The following is a 20,833-nucleotide window of genomic DNA, read 5'->3' on the forward strand; positions in this document are numbered from 1 at the left end:
AACCTTGTTTCGTCATAGATGTAGTACAAACTGTTAAAACTCAGCTTAATAAAGAATTTGGTAACGTAAGCTTTACTATACACTGTTTGTTTTAAAATACTACATGTATTTATGTGAAACATAGGACCGGAATGGTAAGCGCGCTTCCAACTTCCGATGTAAGGGGAGTAACTGCAAAAATGTAGGTCATCTTTTACAGACCATTTTTGAAGGGGCACTTGTTTTGTGTTAACAATTTATTTTAATGTATAAATCTTCATGTGGTAACTCATATATGCCTAATGGACAGGAAAAAGTATTTTCTTCCAAAATCCAGTTTTTAACGATTTTTGTTGGGAAATGAAGATTTCAGCCCAAAATTCGGCAAGGGAAAATAAATTTTGGTGCAGAAAAGTTTAGTTGTGCATTTGGACATTTTATTCTTAAATTTATAAGATCAATGTCATCTCTTCTATAAAACAGTAATTTCCTATCATTTCCAATTTTTCACTATTTTTGTTTTAGAAAAAGGTAGGTTTTCCTACCTAAAATGGTATTTTTCATATATATTGCCAATAATCTATATATCTTACTTGTTGAGCAGTTTTTAAAATAAATCCTAACTTCAATATTTTATTGGTAGACTCAAATGTATGACAAAATGTGGGTTTTCTTCTTAAAATTTCAATCTTTAACAATTATATTCAAAAAAGCAAGATTTTACCCAAAAATTATAGTCAAGGAAAGAATATATTCTGCTGTAAAAAAAATTAATCGAACATTTCCAGGTTGAAATTTGAGATATGAAACTTATTTTTACTGTATGTTACATAAAATGGACATTTTCTTCAATTTCCAGTTTTTAGCGATTTTCATGAAAAAACACATCCTTTTACCCCAAAATTCCAATTTTCCCATGGAAATACAAAAGCCGATTTTTAATATGTTGTTTGCATGTGTTTTCTTGCATGAATAATCAAAATTTCATTTCTGTTGCAATTAGTTTGAGGTTTTGCTCATTTTTGAGCTAGATTGACTAGACTACTACCCGCGCAGCGAATGATGACTCCATAGATACAATGTACATATACACAGTAACCCATCATGGTTCTCAGAGGCGACACCGGTCCCTACAGCCCCTGTATCGTGGTTCTCAGAGGCGACACCGGTCCCTACACCTCCTGTATCGTGGTTCTCAGAGGCGACACCGGTCCCTACAGCCCCTGCATCGTGGTTCTCAGAGGAGACACCGGTCCCTACAGCCCCTGCATCGGAGTGCTCTATACTATCTTATTTTCTAGAACCCGGACCTCCTCATCCACCACGACATAGAGATACTCAAATGTAATAAGTGGAATGAAAAGGGTGTGAAGCTTCTTGATTAAATGATGGAAAACTGTTCCGGTATATATTATACACCTATTTACGGGCTATGATGACAATAATAAGTTTATTGATTGATTGATTGTATCTTGCTTAACGTCTCGCTCGAGAATTTTTTGCTCATATGGAGACGTCACCAAGGCCGGTGAAGGGCTTAAAATTTAGGCCTATGCTCGGCCCTCACGGCCATTGAGCAGTTCTTTAGTGTGTCACACCTACTGTGACACGGGACATCCGTTTTTAAGATCATCTCCGAGGACCAGTGACAATCACACCTGATGTCGAGCATTTGGAGATGGAATTGTCACTACTTGTTTTAACGACTTAAGTCTGTCGTGGCCGTGATTTGAACCTTGGCCTTCCTTATGCGGGGCGAATGCTCTAACCTCTCGGCCACTGCGGCGCTATTTCCCGCGGCGCTATTTCCCCAGGCGCTGCTGCTCGTCTTCGTCTTGCTGGTTGCAATAAAAACGCTTATTGTCGTGTTATTTCACATTTACCGACTCCTGTGATCCGAAACACACATGCTTGAATACACATACATCTAGCTCATCTCTCTCTCTCTCTCTCTCTCTCTCTCTCTCTCTCTCTCTCTCTCTCTCTCTCTATATATATATATATATATATATAAGGGAAATCACTCATAAAGGTTGAAATGTACACTGTAAATGTACTGGTAAATATATACAATTGTTATGATGAATACCAAATGATGTTCATTGTTACTATTTTGTCTTTTCGGGCTGTTTTGTTTTTATTGTGAAATACAATGAATATGTATTGTGAACCCTGAAACAGGAGTTGGGTATTTCTATCCCATAAACACAATTGGACCCTTCAAGCAATAGGGGTCTTCCTCTCTTGATAACAAGGCTACATGTGAAGAATGAAAACAATAAAGCAAAAATTGTGACCTGTAGAGTGACTACGAGCGTGACCTTGACATTTAGACCTTAAAAACAATGCAAAATAAGATATGAGGATAGTCTACCAAACTTCCGCCAGAGGAGACGCAGAGGACTATGGGTAGTATGGATAGTCTTCAAGTTCAGTGTCATACACACTATCACATACCAATGCACGAACGGGCACGATAGTACAACCCTCATTGCAAAGGAATAATAATGTAAGCTTGGACGTAAATGCTATTTCTATTATGTGTACAACAACATCAGCGATCTACTGTAGTGAAATTACTTTTGTTTATGTTATAGAAAGTTGGAGTTTTTCAGTTCTTGTGCTCATGTTGAAATTAGGGATGTTAACGAATATTCGAATATTCATTTGATGAGTTGATTGATTGATTTGCTGTTTTCCTCCACACTCAACACTTTTTCAGTTATCTGGTGGCGCCCAGTTTTTATTGGTGGAAGAGAGAACCCAGATACAATGTAACTGGGAAGAGACCACCGACCTTCCGAAAGTAAACTGGGAAACTTTCTCACTTACCGGCGCGAGCGGGATTCGAACCCGCGCCGACCAGAGGTGAGAAGCCGTGTGATTTTGGGCGCGATGCTTTAACCACTCGGCCACGGAAGCCCGGGGTTGATATTTGAATTTGAAATTAAGGTATAACCGTATATACTTGGATAACAAGAGCTACAGAAAGCTACCTAACGATTACCGAACACCAAGAACGCAAGAACCGGAAATAGAAGACAATGTCCAAGAAAAAATGGAAAACGCAAATATACGTATCTATTGATCAGTCATCCAAAACAAATTACTTTGTTAAACGCCACTCTGATTCCACGCACAAGTACTCTGAAGTTGAAATAAAAAATATGCTGGTGTTCCTCAATGACAATATCTTCGTGGTCTTTGGTGATCAGGTCTTCCAACAGTTTGTTGGAATCCCTATGGGCACGAATTGTGCTCCTTTGTTAGCTGACTTGTTTTTACATTCCTATGAAGCAGAATTTCTTAAAAAATTTCTACGTGAGAAGAAAAAAATATCTTGCTCTGGCCATTAATTCCACATTTAGATTTATTATACTTTCATGTAAAACACTCGAATTTGATTGGTCGAGAAGCATTTAAAAAACATATTGTTACCCTCTGAGAAAAGAAAGCACGCACTCCAGGGTGATAGCATCTAGCAACGGGTAACGGTACTTGACAACGGGTGATATCATAAAAAAGCATCGCATGCGTCAAATTTATTCGTGTACAGTAGGCCGTAGATTGTTAGACGACGTCATCTGAGCGTTTGTAATAAACATGAATACCCGCATCGATATACGAAATATCGTCTTTTTGTTTTGTTGTTTATATAACATTCAGTATAATAAAGCAAATATTGCATGTAGTTGAAGGTAACATTGAAAATGTTCACTCCGAGAAAACCATTGTCACCCGAGGCGTAATATCAACGATGTATTATATATTAACGATGATAATGTTCATTCATAATTATGCCGATTCGATTTATCTCAGTGAACTCGAAATAAAAGACACTACAGAGTCGTCCACTTCGGCTTCATACTTAGATATTTTATTGAAAGTCAATATTAACGGCAAACTAACAACTCGACTTTATGACAAACGGGATGATTTCAGCTTCTCCATCGTAAACTTCCCATATTTATGTAGCAATATTCCATTATCACCGTTCCGTGGGGATCCGGGTTAGAATAGGTCCCCAGTATCCCTTGCTTGTCGTAAAAGGGGACTAAATGGGGCGATCCTTCGGATGAGACCACAAAATCAGAGGTCCTGTGTCACAGCAGGTGTGGCACGATAAAGATCCCTCTTTGTTCAAAGGCCGTAAGCGCCGAGCATAGGCCTAAATTATGCAGCCCTTCACCGGCAATGGTGACGTCTCCATATTAGTGAAATATTCCCGAAAGGGACGTTAAACAATATTCAATCAATCAATCCATTATCATCTGTATATGGTGTTTATATTTGTCAACTGATTCGATACGCAAGAACTTGTTCTGCTTTGGTCAGTTTTTAAATCGAAGCAGGCTACTGACAATTAAACAAGTTGATGATGCAGGGGTTCCAACAGTCTCGTTTAAAGTAAGCATTTCGCAAATTCTATGGTCGTTATAACGATCTAGTTTGCTAATATAACCTATCATTGGGTCAAATGCTGTCTGACGTGTTCATACCGATTGTTAGGTCGTTCTTGGCACACTGATTTTGACTACGGATAACTCCGTTTACCTGATCAAGATATGGGGCTTGCAGCGAGTGTGGCCGAAAGGCGGGTGATGCTTACTCCTCCTTGGCACCTAATCCCACCCCTGGTATATCCAGGGGTCCGTGTTTGCCCAACTCTATATTTTGTATTGCTTATGAGAGTAATGAGATTGATCGCTGTTCGTTATCTTCGCCTTTCATGTACATGTTCGATGTTAGAGAGTCACATTGTCATTAATATTGCGTTTAAAATAAAAGATGTCGGCCATACTTTACAGTCCCTGATATACAGTATGTGGCCAAATTTCTTTCAATTGTCGGAACCTCGTTGGTCTTGCTGCTTGTTAGACGATCGATTCAGTCAAACTTCCCCTTTTATGCTTTTCTGTATTTTAACAGTCAATACATTGATATAAAGTATTGAATATGTATTGTACAGTGTCTTCCTAACGAGGTCTAGAGGTTTAACGTTCACATACCGATCCAAAACGTGTACTATGGACAGAGCAATGCATATATCAGGACTTAATATTTATTTTGCACATGACCATTTGTTATCGAATATTCGAATACTGTTATCGAATATTCGAATATGAATTATTGACAGTTTTGACATCCATAACTGGTTGAAACCAAACATGATCAAATCCTTCATTTAATACAGTAGTTTGTTGTTTAACGGTCTATACAGTGGTGGTTATTTCGTCTGCTTTCTTCTACGAAGTATGTTCATCAATTCCATCATTGGAACCTCGAATGCAATCGAGGTAACAAACGCTACCAAGATGGACAGAGCAAGATGACCCAGGAAGAGGTATATCTGGAAAATAATCCGTAAAGGATGTTTCAATTGAAAACGAAATTGATATTTTTCTCTAAATATTTTCAAGCTGGTTTTTTTTTTTTCCAGTGGTTCCATTTTCCCTATGTAAATCTTTGAACCCCCACCCAGCCTCAATAATGATACCACCTTTCCTTCTTCCAATCAAATTTGATTTGAATCATTGCTTGCACATTAACCTCACAATTTGTGTTCTTATCAAAATATTGCTACATCCTTACACATAATTTTCTACCCCTTTTGTGGCCCCCAGGGTCTTTTCGCGCCAAGACGACATCACACATGCAAACTTAATTGATGGTTTGTGCCCTCGAGCAGAATTATTTCCAATGTGTTTCTATACAAAACATTAAAACAAATCATTTAATGAAATGTCTAGGATGACCCAGTTCTGATCACAAGGGGTGGGGAATAGGTGTGTGATTTTATAATATGAGGAGCTTTGTAACAGTAGCTATAGAAATGCAGTGTAGAAAATTAAAGATGGCTTTGGTCAATCAATTGGAGCACGTGTTAATTAAATGACGTTGATGTGAAGTTTCTGCCTGTCCCAATAGACTGATTTTCCGTCTATAAATACCTACTTAAAGGTCTACGCTCTAAATCGAGATAGAACATTATTATGGGTATCCCCCCAAAAAAAAAATTCTTGGTAGATCTTTTTTAATATTATCATTAAATATGGTATCCCTTTCTATATTTTCACTGGTTCGAGTCATCAAGATTTTCATTGATAAATATTTTTCTCTTACCAGGTTTGTGTTGTTTAGGTAAATTTGCGTGCGCCGGCTGTAGGTATGGACTGATATCAGGATTGGATGGGTTAAATAAATGCAGTAGGTCAGCCGCGAGAGAGAGATGAATGGTGACCACGACAGCACTGTATTGACGAACCCTTTACAAAGAAAAGAAAATATCATATAAACAAGAGGCCCATGGGCCACATCCTTCAATTGAGTCACCTTGGCCCATATTTAAAGATTTTAATTCCTTATATATTCGCATGTAAAACTTTTATCCCTATTGTAGTTACAACCTACTCCCGAGGGCCATGATTTTAACAAACTTGGTTCTTGAGAAGATTTTAAAAGATATTCTCTATATATTAGTATGTAAAACTTTGAGTCCCTATTGTGGCGCCATCCTACCCCCGTGGGGCCATGATTTTAACAAATTCGAATCTGCACTATGTCAGGAAGCCTTCATGTAAAATTCGACTTTCCTAATCCAGTGGTTCTTGAGAAGATTTTTAAAGATTTTTCCCTACACATTTGTATGCAAAACTCTGATATCCTATAGTGGCCCCATCCTACCCCCGGATCCTATAGTGGCCCCATCCTACCCCCGGGGTCATGTTTTTAACAAACTTGATTGTGCACTATGTCAGGAAGCTTTCATGTAAATCTCAGCTTTTCTAGCTCAGTGGTTCTTTAAAAAGATTTTTAAATGACCTCAACCTATTTTTGCATTTTTTGTGATTATCTCATCTTTGAAGGGGGCATGACCCTTCATTTGAACAAACTTGCAATTCCTAAGCCTTCACCGTAGAATGTGTTTTGCCAAGTTTGGTTGAAATTGGCCTGGTGGTTCTACAGAAGTCAAAAATGTAAAAGTTTACAAACAGACGGACAGACAACAGGGGATCAGAAAAGCTCACATCTTTGATGATCTCATAATCTCATCAGAACCGAAACAGACGGTGTGACGTCAAAATCATTGATTTTTGTCGTTTTGAATACAAAAGATAATTTTATACCATTTGGTTTATTGGTTTTTCACCAGCAAACTTGGGTACCCGACATTTCACTCTTTAATAGTAAATTCGACCTGTGGGTTGTATCTTATATCAGTTTACATACATATTTTCTGTCGATGAAGTATATTGAATGAGAATTATTCTATGCAATGATTCAACTTAAATCTATATGTGGTATTTTATTGATGGATGAACATTTTTTTTTTCAAATTAAATGGTTTGCTTCAAAGGGGGAATATGTTGCATGATATTGCATATTTATTACTGGAAATTCTAAATATGATATTTTAGTAGGTATTATCAGGACTGCTTTAATTAATAAGCTGAAGAATAGTAAGGATATGGAGTTCACATTTGTTCATAAATATCAGTAATGAAATCGTACCCCCATTTCCAGTAACGCAAGTAAATATAACCCAGGCTACACATCCTCCCCATATGATAGAATGGGTGGCATTGTAGAGAGCCGAGACCTCACGACTGAGTTTGTCATCCGGGTAGGCGATGGGGTTACGGAGGCCGTACACAACCAAAAGCGCCAGAGCAGTGAAAACCAACCACAACAGCACATTCAGGAACTAAAAAATACAGAAAATACAATTAAAACTGTGTAATCTGAAAACCAACCACAACAGCCAATTCAGGAACTACAAAATACAGAAAATGCAGTTCAAACTGTGTAATCTGACACCTGTATAACCCGTTTTATTATGACACCGAACTTTGATTCATTGCAAATTCTGGGATTTCCACCCCCACCTCCCATATAATCTCCACTGTGCAACAATTCGTGATGTCTCAATATGAAAATAAAACAACCAACCAACCTTGCCAATATATCTATGAGAAGTGAAGATAACGAACAGCGATCAATCTCATAACTCCTATAAAGGTGAAGATAACGAACAGCGATCAATCTCATAACTCCTATAAAGGTGAAGATAACGAACAGCGATCAATCTCATAACTCCTATAAAGGTGAAGATAACGAACAGCGATCAATCTCATAACTCCTATAAAGGTGAAGATAACGAACAGTGATCAATCTCATAACTCCTATAGAGGTGAAGATAACGAACAGCGATCAATCTCATAACGCCTATAAAGGTGAAGATAACGAACAGCGATCAATCTCATAACTCCTATAAAGGTGAAGATAACGAACAGCGATCAATCTCATAACTCCTATAAAGGTGAAGATAACGAACAGTGATCAATCTCATAACTCCTATAAAGGTGAAGATAACGAACAGCGATCAATCTCATAACTCCTATAAAGTTGAAGATAACGGACAGCGATCAATCTCATAACTCCTACAAGCAATACAAAATAAAGAGTTGGGCAAACACGGACCCATGGACACACCAAAGGTGGGATCAGGTGCCTAGAAAAATTTAGGCCTATGCTCGGCGCTATACGGCCATTGAGCAATGAGGGTTGTTTAGCGTGTCACACCTATTGTATTGTAAAATATAAGAGACAATATACCACTATGTCCAGTCTGACCCTTAGCCATGTGAACCCAAAATTCAGAGGGTCATCTACTTGTTAGGATGTACCAGTGTACAAAGTTCGATGTATGTCAAGCAAAGGGTTCTCAAGATATTGAACGGACAGTATATTCCCACGTCCAGTTTGACCATGTGACCTAAAATCAATAGGGGTCATCAATCCTTAGGATATACCAATGTACATTGTATTAAGTTTGATGTCTGTCTAGTAAAATGTTCTCAAGATATTGAGCGGACAGTATCTTCCTATGTCCAGAGTAGATTGACCCTTGACGTTTTGACCTGAAAATTAATAGGGTCCTTTTTCTACTCATAACTAACCCACCTACATGTATATGTATGAAATATTAACGATATTGAGCGGACATGTGATTTACTGACCAACCGACCAACAAGTGGCAAGCAATATATGCCCCTCTTCTTTGAAAGTGGGGTGGGTAATTATAGTAATGATAAAGACCTAATAAATCTTTAAATTATTTTGAATAATATATCATTTGTAGCACTTCAAAATTACACTTTTCCTTCTTCGTGGCATGTTACACACTGTTCCTCATTTTTGACACACCCTTTACTTCATCAAAAGCGTCTGAACTGGAAAGGGTGGAGATGCTAGGTGGAAGGACTAAAACCCCAACATTCTGTCAAAAATGAAAACGAGAGAGAGAGAGAGAGAGAGAGAGAGAGAGAGAGAGAGAGAGAGAGAGAGAGAGAGAGCTATAAAGCATGGACACAAGATATCATTTGTGGAAGTCAGCTCTTTCCTAAATCAAGCATCTTTTGTTAGTTAGGCACCTTTTTACCCTATGCGTTGAATTTGATCCCAACGCTTGTGTTCAGTAACGAATTGACCCAGTTGTGTATCGAATGATATTATTTTGACATTAATCAAAGATTTAGAAATATAAAGATCCGAAAATAAAAGAGGTGCATTCCAGTTCAACTGACCAAACTGCAAGATATTATAATTAATCATCTATTTATACGCTTTATATTAAGTATGTAACATAAATAATTGTTTAATCATATGTAAATTCTTCGAAAATTCGTCGTTTGAAGGACTGTGTCTTGGAACAAACTGACTTAGGAGTTTGTGAACTTGGCTTGTTTCACACAAATAATACTGCAGTCGATTCATTATAAAAGCAAATACATTATAAGCATGTTCGTTATAACAGTGTTTTACTGTAGTATATGTAGCAAATTATGCAAATTCATTTGCGTCACTGAAGCAAGAGGCCCACATGCCCTATCGTTCACCTGAATACTAGTGAAAAAGTATCACTACTTCCATGGGCTATGAAATCTAGAGAAAAATTGCTGTTCTGAATATCTAAGCTAAATTCTAATGTTCAGCTACATTATAAAACAAGATGTATTCTTAAACTTCAATGCCCTAAAAAGTGCATACACTGAAGAAAGTCTTTAAATAATAGGTGTATTGATATTAAATTATCAAAAGATGACTAATTTGGACTCATCCTAAAGTCATAACCCTGAGTTATAAAATTCACCATTTTACATGTATGTAGATCCTTTTCTGCTATTCCTAAGTATGCATTTAGATTTTATACAGTATCAGCGAACTTACACATAAATATTATATACTAAGTTTGGCCCTACCCTACTCTAAGGATCATGAAATTTACAATTTTGGTAAAGGCTATCTGCTCTCTCCATTTAGTATCAATAGCACTAAAGAAAATGTTATTTAAGTGTTTTACATATAAACACTATATAAGAAGTTTGGCCCCGCCCTGGAGTCAGAACCCCTACCCCGGGAAGCATGAAATTTACGTTTTTGGCAGAGGCTTTCCTGCTCTACATCGCTATGCATTTAGTTTTTCTTACATGTGTGCGGTTCTTGAGAAGACGATTTGTGAAAAATGGTCATTTTTGGGCAGTTTTTGCCCCGCCCCTAAGACCCCAGGGGTGTAGGAATCCTGAATTTTACAATTTAAGTTCCCCTTGTTCCAAATATGTTTCATACCAAATTTGAAAAGAATTGGAATGATAGTTATCAAGAAGAAGTTAAAAATGTCTATTGTTCACACATTTCATAACTGACCATTTTGGCCCCACCCTGATACCCAAACCTTACCTCTGGGATCATCAAATTTACAATTTTGGTAAAGGACTACCTGTTCTTGCTAAATATCTACTTACTTTCAATTTAGTATCAATAGCACTAAAGAGGATCTAAATGTTTTACACATAAACACTATATAACAAGTTTGGTCCCGCCCTGGCGTCAAAATCCCTACCCCGAGATCATGAATTTATAATTTTGGTAGATGCCTTCCTGCTCTACATCACTATGCATTTAGTTTTTCTTTCACATGTGTGTTTCTTGTGAAAAAAAATGAAAATTAGTCAATTTTGGGCATTTTTGGTCCCCCTTGTTCCAACGATGCTTCATACCAAAGAAGTAGGTACTGTACCTACAGTCATCTGGTCCAAAATATTGATGATTTCACTTGGAGCTCAAATGCTGACATTCAATTAAGGAATAGTTTAGCAAACCCAAAATTCACTCAGTTTGATCAGCAAAATGATTTGTGTCATATGACGAGAGCTTGAAGTTGGCATAAAATTGCAAAAATGCCATTTTCAATGAAAATATCCACAAATTCAGGTGGTTTTCCTTTTAGAAAACATACAGCGCATGCGTCGAGCAAATTCATATTGAAGCATGTTTTTCATTTCAAAATAATACACAATATATATCATTTTCATTTTGCTCGACAAATGCGCACATCTTTTCCTGAGCAATAATTTGTATGACATTTGACAGTTTTCAGGCTTATTTTGAGAAAAAGGCGGGAAATGTCTTATTCATGATGTCATAATGCTATCCATTTAGGACTATCATTCTGATTTTGTTGACATAGTATACCTGGCATTTATTTTACTTTTTTAAAACACTGATTAAGGTTAATTCCAGACACATTTTATAGAGAGAATTTTTTTGGGCCTTTTTGTGTATACAACCGTACCTTGTTCTTTGAAAAGAATTGGAATGGTAGTCATTAAGAAGAAGTTCAAAATGTTCAATTGTTGACGCACGATGGACAACCCATTGCAATAGGTCACCTGAGTTTACTCACCTGAGTTTACTCAGCTGACCTAAAAAGCGTAAAACCCCTTGTTAATTTCCTTGTCACACACACTTGTTTATACAATGTATTTTGGAGTATATGTTACATGTATCACTCTGCACTGTAAAATGCTGTTTATGGGAATAAGTGTTGTTCGCATACACCAAACAGAGTGTTTCTTTTTTTTTCTTTCTATTGTTTAGTATCACGTTAATACAATTCTTTACAAAGCATAAATGATATAGGTTAAAGGGACATTGACACGGTCGAGCTGAAAATTTTATTTTTCTTATTTATTGTTTACAATGCGTAATTAACGTTTTTCTAATGGTCAACCAAAATTTGAATATCAGGGTTTTTTTTTAGTTACAAGTGAGATACAGCATTCACAATTCTTTGTTATGGAAACAAGGTTCGTGGCCGGGTTTTGTTTACATTTAGATTGCTTGATAGAAAATAGCATGTTTAAAACATAATGAGATGTGCTAAACACTAGAAATTATCAACTTTTGTAAATTGAAAACTCTGCTTTTAACGAACTTTAACTGGTATATCTAGCTTATAGGTAAACAAAAACAGGACACACGCCTTGTTTACATGACAAAGAATTGTGAGCTCTGTATTTCCGATGTACCTCGACATGCAAATATTTGTATATAAATTAAATACAGATCGAAATGTTCCCGTGGGGATCCGGGTTAGAATAGGTCCTTAGTACCCCTTGCTTGTCCTAAGAGGCGACTAAATGGGGCGGTCCTTCAGATGAGACCGCAAAAACCGAGGTTCCGTGTCACAGCAGGTGTGGCACGATAAAGATCCCTCCCTGTTCAATGGCCATAAGCGCCGAGCATAGACCGAAATTTTGCAGCCCTTCACCGATAGTGGTGACGTCTCCGTATGATTGAGTGAAATATTCTCGAGAGGGACATTAAACAAAATACAATCAATCAATCAATCAGATTGAAATGAAATGGTTTATTTGTATGCTTCTATATAAATTGGCGATTTGCTGGCTGAAAGATATGCTAATAATTTTAGCGGAATAAATTTTGCCGACAGGGAACCGTTGTCTCTCTTTCAAATACTAAAGTCGCAATTGGGTGCATATTTGGCGATTGAAATTTTGGCGGAAAGTTATCTAAATGCTAGCATAAGCCAAAATCATAATCCGTGGGGGGAACGCTATACATGACACAGTCCAGGGGAGTCCCCGAGATTTTCATGGAAATTTATTAGATGCACAATACTAAAAAGATTATTTTATTAAATGGTATTCATATCTAAACCTTTACCTTGTTGAGTTTTACTTTGCAGTCTGTTTTGTATAAAAGTGATCCTACAAGGATGCCCACTATGTATGGTCCCATCCTGCAGTAGGGTTTGATGTAATAATACGTAAGGTAATCTGCCATGCCCCTGTAAAAAAAAAATAGAATACAAACAATCCAGGGGTTCGTCTTTGCCAAACTCTATTTTCTAATCCTTAAGGAGTTACGAGATTGATCACTTCGATATCTTTACCTTTTTTCAAGGGTACGGACCTTAACTCATTGTCTCTTGTTACGTAATAAATCATTAAATCTTGTATGCGCATTTTTATTTTTAAATGGTTCATTCAATTTTTTAGGTTATGTTGAATTGATTCGTTTAATGTCCTTACATTCTATGGAACAAGACTCCCCCTTAGTTTTATAACTTTTTGACAATAGGCACTTTATGGTTAATGATTTTTTTTTTTATTCAAGTGCCTCTGATATTAACCCTAAAATGGTTTGTTAGAAAATTACGAGGGTTGTTCGATATGTAATGTGTATTGTACGATATCTCAAATAGTGAAATGAACATAACATCCTTTGAAAGTAGTCTCCGCAGTTTGAAATACTTAATTTCAATCTCTGAATCCATATCTGAAATGCGTCACGGTACGCTGATTTAGGTAGACCTCTGAGGCACTGACTGATGACTGAGCCAAGGGCTTGTCGGAACTTGAAACGACGACCAGATAAGAACTTTTTAAGTTTTGGAAAAGGAAAAAGTCGCTTGTGGCTAGATCAGGAGAGTATGGTGGGTGTGGCAAGACGATAACCTTCCCCGACTTCAAAAATTGCTTCACAATCTCAGATGTATGTGATGGAGCATTATCACAAAGTACACGAACATGCCTAAATCCTGACACAGGGCGTCGTTTATGATAATATTTCTTAAGCTTTTTTAGTATAATATCTCGGTAATACCGACCTGTAACACTTTTGCACCTTCGGCACGGAATTTGTACGGCTATACCATCACATGAGAAGAATATACAATAAAGAACCTTCTTTGTGCTTATGGTTCTTTTGGCAACTACAGTCCTTCTACCGTGTTTAGTTAGCGATATTTTGTTTCCAATTTTTCTTACTGGTTCGAAATAGTGAACCCATGTTTCGTCACCAGTAACAATGTTTGCAAATTGTCTTTGATTGAATTTGGGAATCATTTTGAGCAATTGCTTAGCGGTTTGTACTCGTACCCGTTTTTGGTCATCTGTCAATATATGCGGTATCCATCTGGCAGAAATCTTCCGTACTTTCAAAATACGCTTCAAAATGAAATGCACCCGCGATAGCGATATGCCAACAATTTTGACAAGATCACGAATCGTGGATCTGCAATCACTTTCAATTATTCCCCTGACTTTTGCCTTGCCTGTTACAGTCACAGGTCGGCCAGATTTTGCTGCATCTTTGACGGACTCTGTGCAAGTCAGAAATTTCTTTCTCCACCTACGAACTGTCTCAAAAAATACACTGTACCTTATCAGACCCATAAACGTCCCCCATTCAGTAAATATCTGCATTATCGTATGACCGAGTTTGTGCGAACTTTCATATAAGCTCTAATTTCTTCAATATCCTCAACGCGTTTCCCAACCATTTTTACAACAGTGGTCAACGACTGGCTCTATTGAAATAACTTAAGTTTAAAACTATGTGGATCTGAGACTCGTGTTTAAGCCGTTGGAAAGGTATTGAATAGAGCTATTCAAGAGTATCATCATCCACGAAATCGTGAAAAAGTGTTATTGCGCTGTGGTACAATACACGTTACATATCGAACAGCCGTCGGACATCATACAAACTTGGGAATACGAGGGTCTTTGCTATCTCTTGATTAGGCCTCCTAAACGAAGTTTGGAAACTAACTGTTTTTGTTTGGTTCTTATTATTATTCCGCCTAAAATGTCTGCAGCCGTTCTCCATAACCCATTAATGATTGATTGATTGAATATTGTTTAACGTCCCTCTCGAAAATATTTCACTCATATGGAGACGTCACTACTGCCGGTGAAGGGCTGCAAAATTTCGGCCTATGCTCGGCGCTTATGGCCATTGAGCAAGGAGGGATCTTTATCGTACCACACCTGCTGTGACACGGGACCTCGGTTTTTGCGGTCTAATCCGAAGGACCCATTGATGAAAGTATTAGATACGCAAAGATATGATAGACCAACGTATCTAACAGAAATGTTTTTATTTTCAGATTGAAGGCAGTTGAGTACATTTTAAGGGGATCAAATGGGGGTGGGGGCCAAACAAAGAACTAAGGGGGAAATTGATTTACAAAATGCAATAGATATAATTTAACAAATATGATAGAGTCCTCGAGTCTTCGGAAATAGAAGAAAATGACACGACCTACAAACTAGAATAAAAGTCAAAGTAACTACTTTGATCTTGGCCCATTACCATGAACATGAAAACTTATCTAACTTTAGAACCGAGACAGAGGTCGGTATGGGGTATTCAGAACCGAGACAGAGGGCGGTATGGGGTATTCAGAACCGAGACAGAGGGCGGTATGGGGTATTCAGAACCGAGACAGAGGGCGGTATGGGGTATTCAGAACCGAGACAGAGGGCGGTATGGGGTATTCAGAACCGAGACAGAGGGCGGTATGGGGTATTCAGAACCGAGACAGAGGTCGGTATGGGGTATTCAGAACCGAGACAGAGGGCGGTATGGGGTATTCAGAACCGAGACAGAGGGCGGTATGGGGTATTCAGAACCGAGACAGAGGGCGGTATGGGGTATTCAGAAATGACAAGAAGATAATAGGACCTACAGATTATAAAACTAACATCACTTCAGAACCATAGGTAGAGGCATCGGATATTAAGAAATGATGAAAGGATGGAGAATTACGAAAAACGTCTCTTGATTGTTATGTCATAATTACAATATTATGCCTACAAAGTGTAAGGTGTCTATTACTTCTATTTATTGTGCACATAATAATTGTATTTATTTCATTGTAAAGTTGCTTGGATGAAAAAGTGAAAATAGCGAAAAGTGATAAATCTCATTTAGATTCTATATAGAATACAAAAGTAAGAGTGGGAAAACACGGACCCTGGACACACCAGAGGTAGGACAAGTGCTTCGGAAGAGTTAGCATCCCTTGTTGACCGGTCACAACCGCCGTGAGTCCTATATCTTGATCAGGTAAACAGAGTAATTTGTAATCTAAATCAGTATGCAATGCACGACGTAGCAATCAATATGAAACACGTCACACAGCGTTCTACGTCATAACAGATTGTACTAGCAAATGCCGACTTTAACCGAGACTTTTGAAACGACTGTAACATCCACTTGTTTGGCAGTAGCCTGTTTTATTTTTTTTAATTGATCATACACAGAACATGCTCTCGTTTGTCGAATAAGTTGGGAGGCACTATATACATGTGATAATGGAAAATTATTACATAAATGAAAAAGTGAAGATAACAAATAGTATTTAATCTCATAATTATTATAAAGAATACAAACTTAAAAGTAAGGCAAGCACGGACCCCTGAACACGCCAGAGGTGTAAGCAAGTGCCTAGGAGGAGTGAGCATTCCCTGTTGACCGGTCACACCCGTCGTGAGCCATATATCTTGATAATGTCAACAGAGTAAGCTAAAGTCAAAACCAGTATATAAAAACGGTCTAACAAATGGTATGAAACAGCATTCATCCTAATGACGTAATCTACTGATTCAACATCTAGAATATTTTAGGGGACAGATTTTTAATATCATCACACTTTTGCTCACTCTACTCACTGTTGTGATCCTCCCCCGCCTACGGGTGTTGGTGGCAGATCCAAGACGTATGAAATAACTCCAGGTGCAACAGCCGATCCCAACAGAGACACAACACAAATGCCTACTCCTAGTGGGTAATAACTGAGACGAAAAAAATGAATTCTCAGATGCGGCGGGGTGATGTCATTTGATTGATTTTGTTTTTCCAAGTTCATGAAATAGCGGTTTTTAGAATGAAAATACACTTACTGATGTAGAGGTACCAACATCAAAGGACTTATTGCGTAAAACTGCATATCATTTGCGAGGTACCACGAAGCTTTTAAGCACTGAAAGACGTATCGATAAACATAAGAATACTCACACCTGTCTAATCCGACACCCGTGTAATCCATTTGTCTTTATACCTTGTTCTTTTTAAGTGTGTGAAATCTGACATATTTTTCTCCTACAACATGTAGAAATAAACAGTTCCCGCGCGTTTACAATGCATAACTGGTTTGTTTGTTTGATTATTGTTAAACGTCCCCCTCGAGAAAGTTTACTTTTCACCCGCTTTACGTAGTCCCTACAGTAGCTCTGCAATGGGAAGGTGTCCGTTCCCTTATATAGTGTTTTTGTTTTACAAATGTGCGGTTGAACAAAAGATTTTTGAACCTTGGTCAATTTTGGGCAGTCATTGCCCAGTCCTAAGGCCCCCAGATGCCCAGTCCTAAGGCCCCCTGATGCCCAGTCCTAAGGCCCCCTGATGCCCAGTCCTGAATGTACAACTTATGTCCCCACTGTCCAAAATATGAAAAGAATTAGATTTTACTTTCATCTAGTGTCGGTGAAATTATAGTTTATTAAATGTAATGAACTTGACCTTGACATAAAACTCTATCCCTGGAGTTGCGAAATTCCAAAATTTTGGTACAACCCTTTCTGCTTTTCTGAAACATGCGTCTTTTATATAGTATCAGCAAAATTAAAGAATCAAATGATAAAGATATTTAACAAGAGGCCCAAAGGCCTTATCGGTCAACTGAGTACTAATGAAAAAGTATCACTACTCCCAAGGGCTATGAAATCTACAAAATATTTCCTGTTGCATATGGAGAAATTATAACCACTTTATATTCATTAAGCGCGTAACTTTAACAGAAGTTCTTTTACGGCGTACATTTAAAGGGACATGGACACGATTTGAACTTTTAAAAAAATTATTTTTCCATTTTCAATGTCTAGAATGCTAAACTAAGATATTTCTAATGGTCAGTAAATATGTTGATGTCAGTTGCTGTGGTACATGGGAGATACAGAGCTCACAAATTTTTGTTTTGTAAACAAGGCTCGTGCCATGCTTTTCTTTACATGTTAAATATACCAGTAAACGTTTCGTTTAAAGCAGATTGTTTGTTTTTTTCAATTTACAAGTTAATTCTGAACATAATTAAATAGTTTCTAGTGTTTAACACATCTCATTTTACTTTAAACATGCTATTTTCTATTAAGCAATTTATATGTAAACAAAAACATGGCACGAGCCTTGTTTACATATTGAAAAATTGTGAGTGTGTTTCTCATTTGTAACTCAACCAATGATATTAAAAAATTTGGTTGATCATTAGAAATACTTTAGTAAAGCATTGTAAACAATAAAAATGGAAAAATAAAATTTGAAAATTTTCAGCTTAAATCGTGTCCATGTCCCTTTAATGGCAATTCGTGGTGTAAAAATTAATTTCAAAAAATTCAAAAGTTTTCACAACACAATATTTGAACCACGAGAGGAATTTAAAAACAAAATATACTCCCCGGCACATATAAAATTGTCCACATAATATTGCAGACAGGGGATCCTGTTCGATAAGTCAATGTATATAACATAGCCCCCCCCCCCTCCTTTCAACAACATACACCATCGGGCGATCCCATCTCTACCAGGCAATTCTATCTCAAGTATTAACGTTTATTTTAGCTGCAGGTACGAATACATATTCACTACTTCCTTTATTTTGAAGATGCATCAAGTTTCAGTGAGGCATCATATTTACTTAAATGTTAATTTTCCGAAATAATTTTTCAAAAAAATGTTGTAGATATCCCTTTTGGGGGCCTCATGACGTCATTACAAGTGTCAAGGACAGAAAACATGACATTTCTATTCATAAAATAAATACATGTTCATAACTGCATTTTCTAAATCTTAATTTCCCCGTCGACGTCCCTCTACCCAAATGCCGAAAACGGTGGTTTTGATTCAAAAACGGACTTTTTTGAAAAATAATTCAATAAATTTGTGAACAGATTCCGGAATAACACATATCAATTTCCCGTTTCCGAATGTATCCGTTGCTTTTTGAAGTGAAAAAGTGGACCTTTTGTGATTTTCCAATATTCTTGAAATGCTTATAATGGATTGAATGAGGTTCTTCGATTCAAAACTTTTACTATAAATGGAACTCTGAATGTTGTATCAGTTAAACTGAAAATTATTTCATTGAAAAGATACAAACGTGAAGAATGGGATGTGATGTTGGAAACGTGTGTTTATGAAGAGGTTAGTTTACGATTGTCATTTTGCATATTTTTCTCTTAGTGCAAATAATTGAAATTAACCAAAAGGTAAGAAAATTTCTCCATATGCTGAATATCTAAGCTACATTCTAATGTTCAGCAACAGCATAAAACAAGATGTGTTCTTTAAACTTCAATGCCATTTCATATGACAAAACTCTATACTAGTACTATATATAATTCTGATATTTGATAATATCTTTGTAATTCATTGAAAAACTGGGTGGACCATTCCTTAAAAGCAATAGACCTCGGGGCTTTCGGGGCCTCAGCTCCATTACTTTTAAGGAATGGCGAGGTACTCGGGACATTAACCTATATTTATCAGTTCCTAAAACGTGAGATAAACTTTACATAGAGTATTATAAACAAATATCACTTTCACCACATTCCAGTGGTTCCTCATAACCTAATTTTAACTTTACCTACATGGAGCATCAGTTATATCAGTTAAGATAACGAGCAATGATCAATCTTGTAACTCCTACATGGAATACAAAATAAAGAGCTGAGCAAACACAGACCCATGGACATACCAGAGGTGGGATCGGGTGCCCAGGAGGAGCAAGCATCCCCATTTGATCGGTCACATTCACTACGAGCTCCACGACTCGATCAGGCAAACGGAGCAATCTGCAGTCAAAATCAGTGTGCCGAGAACGGCCCAACAATCGGCACAAAACACATCAAACCGCATGATGAATTATAATCTTAATACTAGTAGTACTACCTGATCATCATTATGAAAGAGATTATTAATGTAAAGAAGGTTTCTCCACCAATTGTTTCTACAAAAGTCTTTCTCGAACCCTGCCTTTGGCCATCGTGGTCCATCTCCAAGGTAACGCCCCAGACAGGCACTGATCATCATTACCATCATATATACTGGGGTTAACCTGGAAATATTACAGTCTTTTACCTTATGTTTCTTTTGAAATTGACATTGCTTTCATCTGCGACAATGAATACATTGTTAACGGGGTTATGTTGTTTGGCTCGTTGTATTCGCAATTTTCTGAAGAAAATTTATCGCTTATTTTTAATCGTACGTTTCAGGCTTGATATTTCACCAGAATATACACAGGCACTTGGAACAAGGATCATGCAACACGCCACACACACCACCCCCTCCCATTCAAGTTTTTCTGATGTGGGATCTACACAATGCTCTTTTTTTTACTTTTGATTTGTAAATATACATTAAATATTATCTAAATTGTATTTGTTCGTCTCTGTTACATATTAGTAAAAATCAAGTTTTTAGCGATCGTTAGAAGAACTGAAACTGAAAACGAGAACCTTACTAATACGTAACAGATACGAAAATCCTTAATTAATCTATAAATTTACAAAACATCAAGAAAAAGAAAATAAATGTGTTGATCTCGGATAAGAAAAAAATGGGACATGGATCATTCACCCTTTAAGGCCTGTGGTTTGACATGGATTTATTCTGAAGAACTGAACGTCACTGTATAATTCAAATACTG

General features: G+C 37.2%; 1 protein-coding gene across 1 annotated transcript in view; it reads right to left on the reverse strand.

Annotated features, from left to right (window-relative positions):
- Positions 1-5,074: 5,074 nt before the first annotated feature.
- Positions 5,075-20,833, reverse strand: part of LOC125665405 (nose resistant to fluoxetine protein 6-like) — a 34,002-nt gene continuing 18,243 nt past the window's right edge. Inside the window, exons 6-12 of the mRNA XM_056150951.1 lie at positions 20,074-20,239; positions 17,034-17,113; positions 16,803-16,925; positions 13,009-13,132; positions 7,492-7,684; positions 6,103-6,245; positions 5,075-5,329 (exon numbers count right to left, since the gene is read on the reverse strand). Coding sequence (XP_056006926.1) covers positions 5,207-5,329; positions 6,103-6,245; positions 7,492-7,684; positions 13,009-13,132; positions 16,803-16,925; positions 17,034-17,113; positions 20,074-20,239 — 952 coding nt within the window. The 3' untranslated portion in view covers positions 5,075-5,206. The remainder of the gene's footprint in view (positions 5,330-6,102; positions 6,246-7,491; positions 7,685-13,008; positions 13,133-16,802; positions 16,926-17,033; positions 17,114-20,073; positions 20,240-20,833) is intronic.

The sequence above is a fragment of the Ostrea edulis genome, chromosome 10, assembly GCF_947568905.1.
Source record: "Ostrea edulis chromosome 10, xbOstEdul1.1, whole genome shotgun sequence".
Lineage (NCBI taxonomy): Eukaryota > Metazoa > Mollusca > Bivalvia > Ostreida > Ostreidae > Ostrea > Ostrea edulis.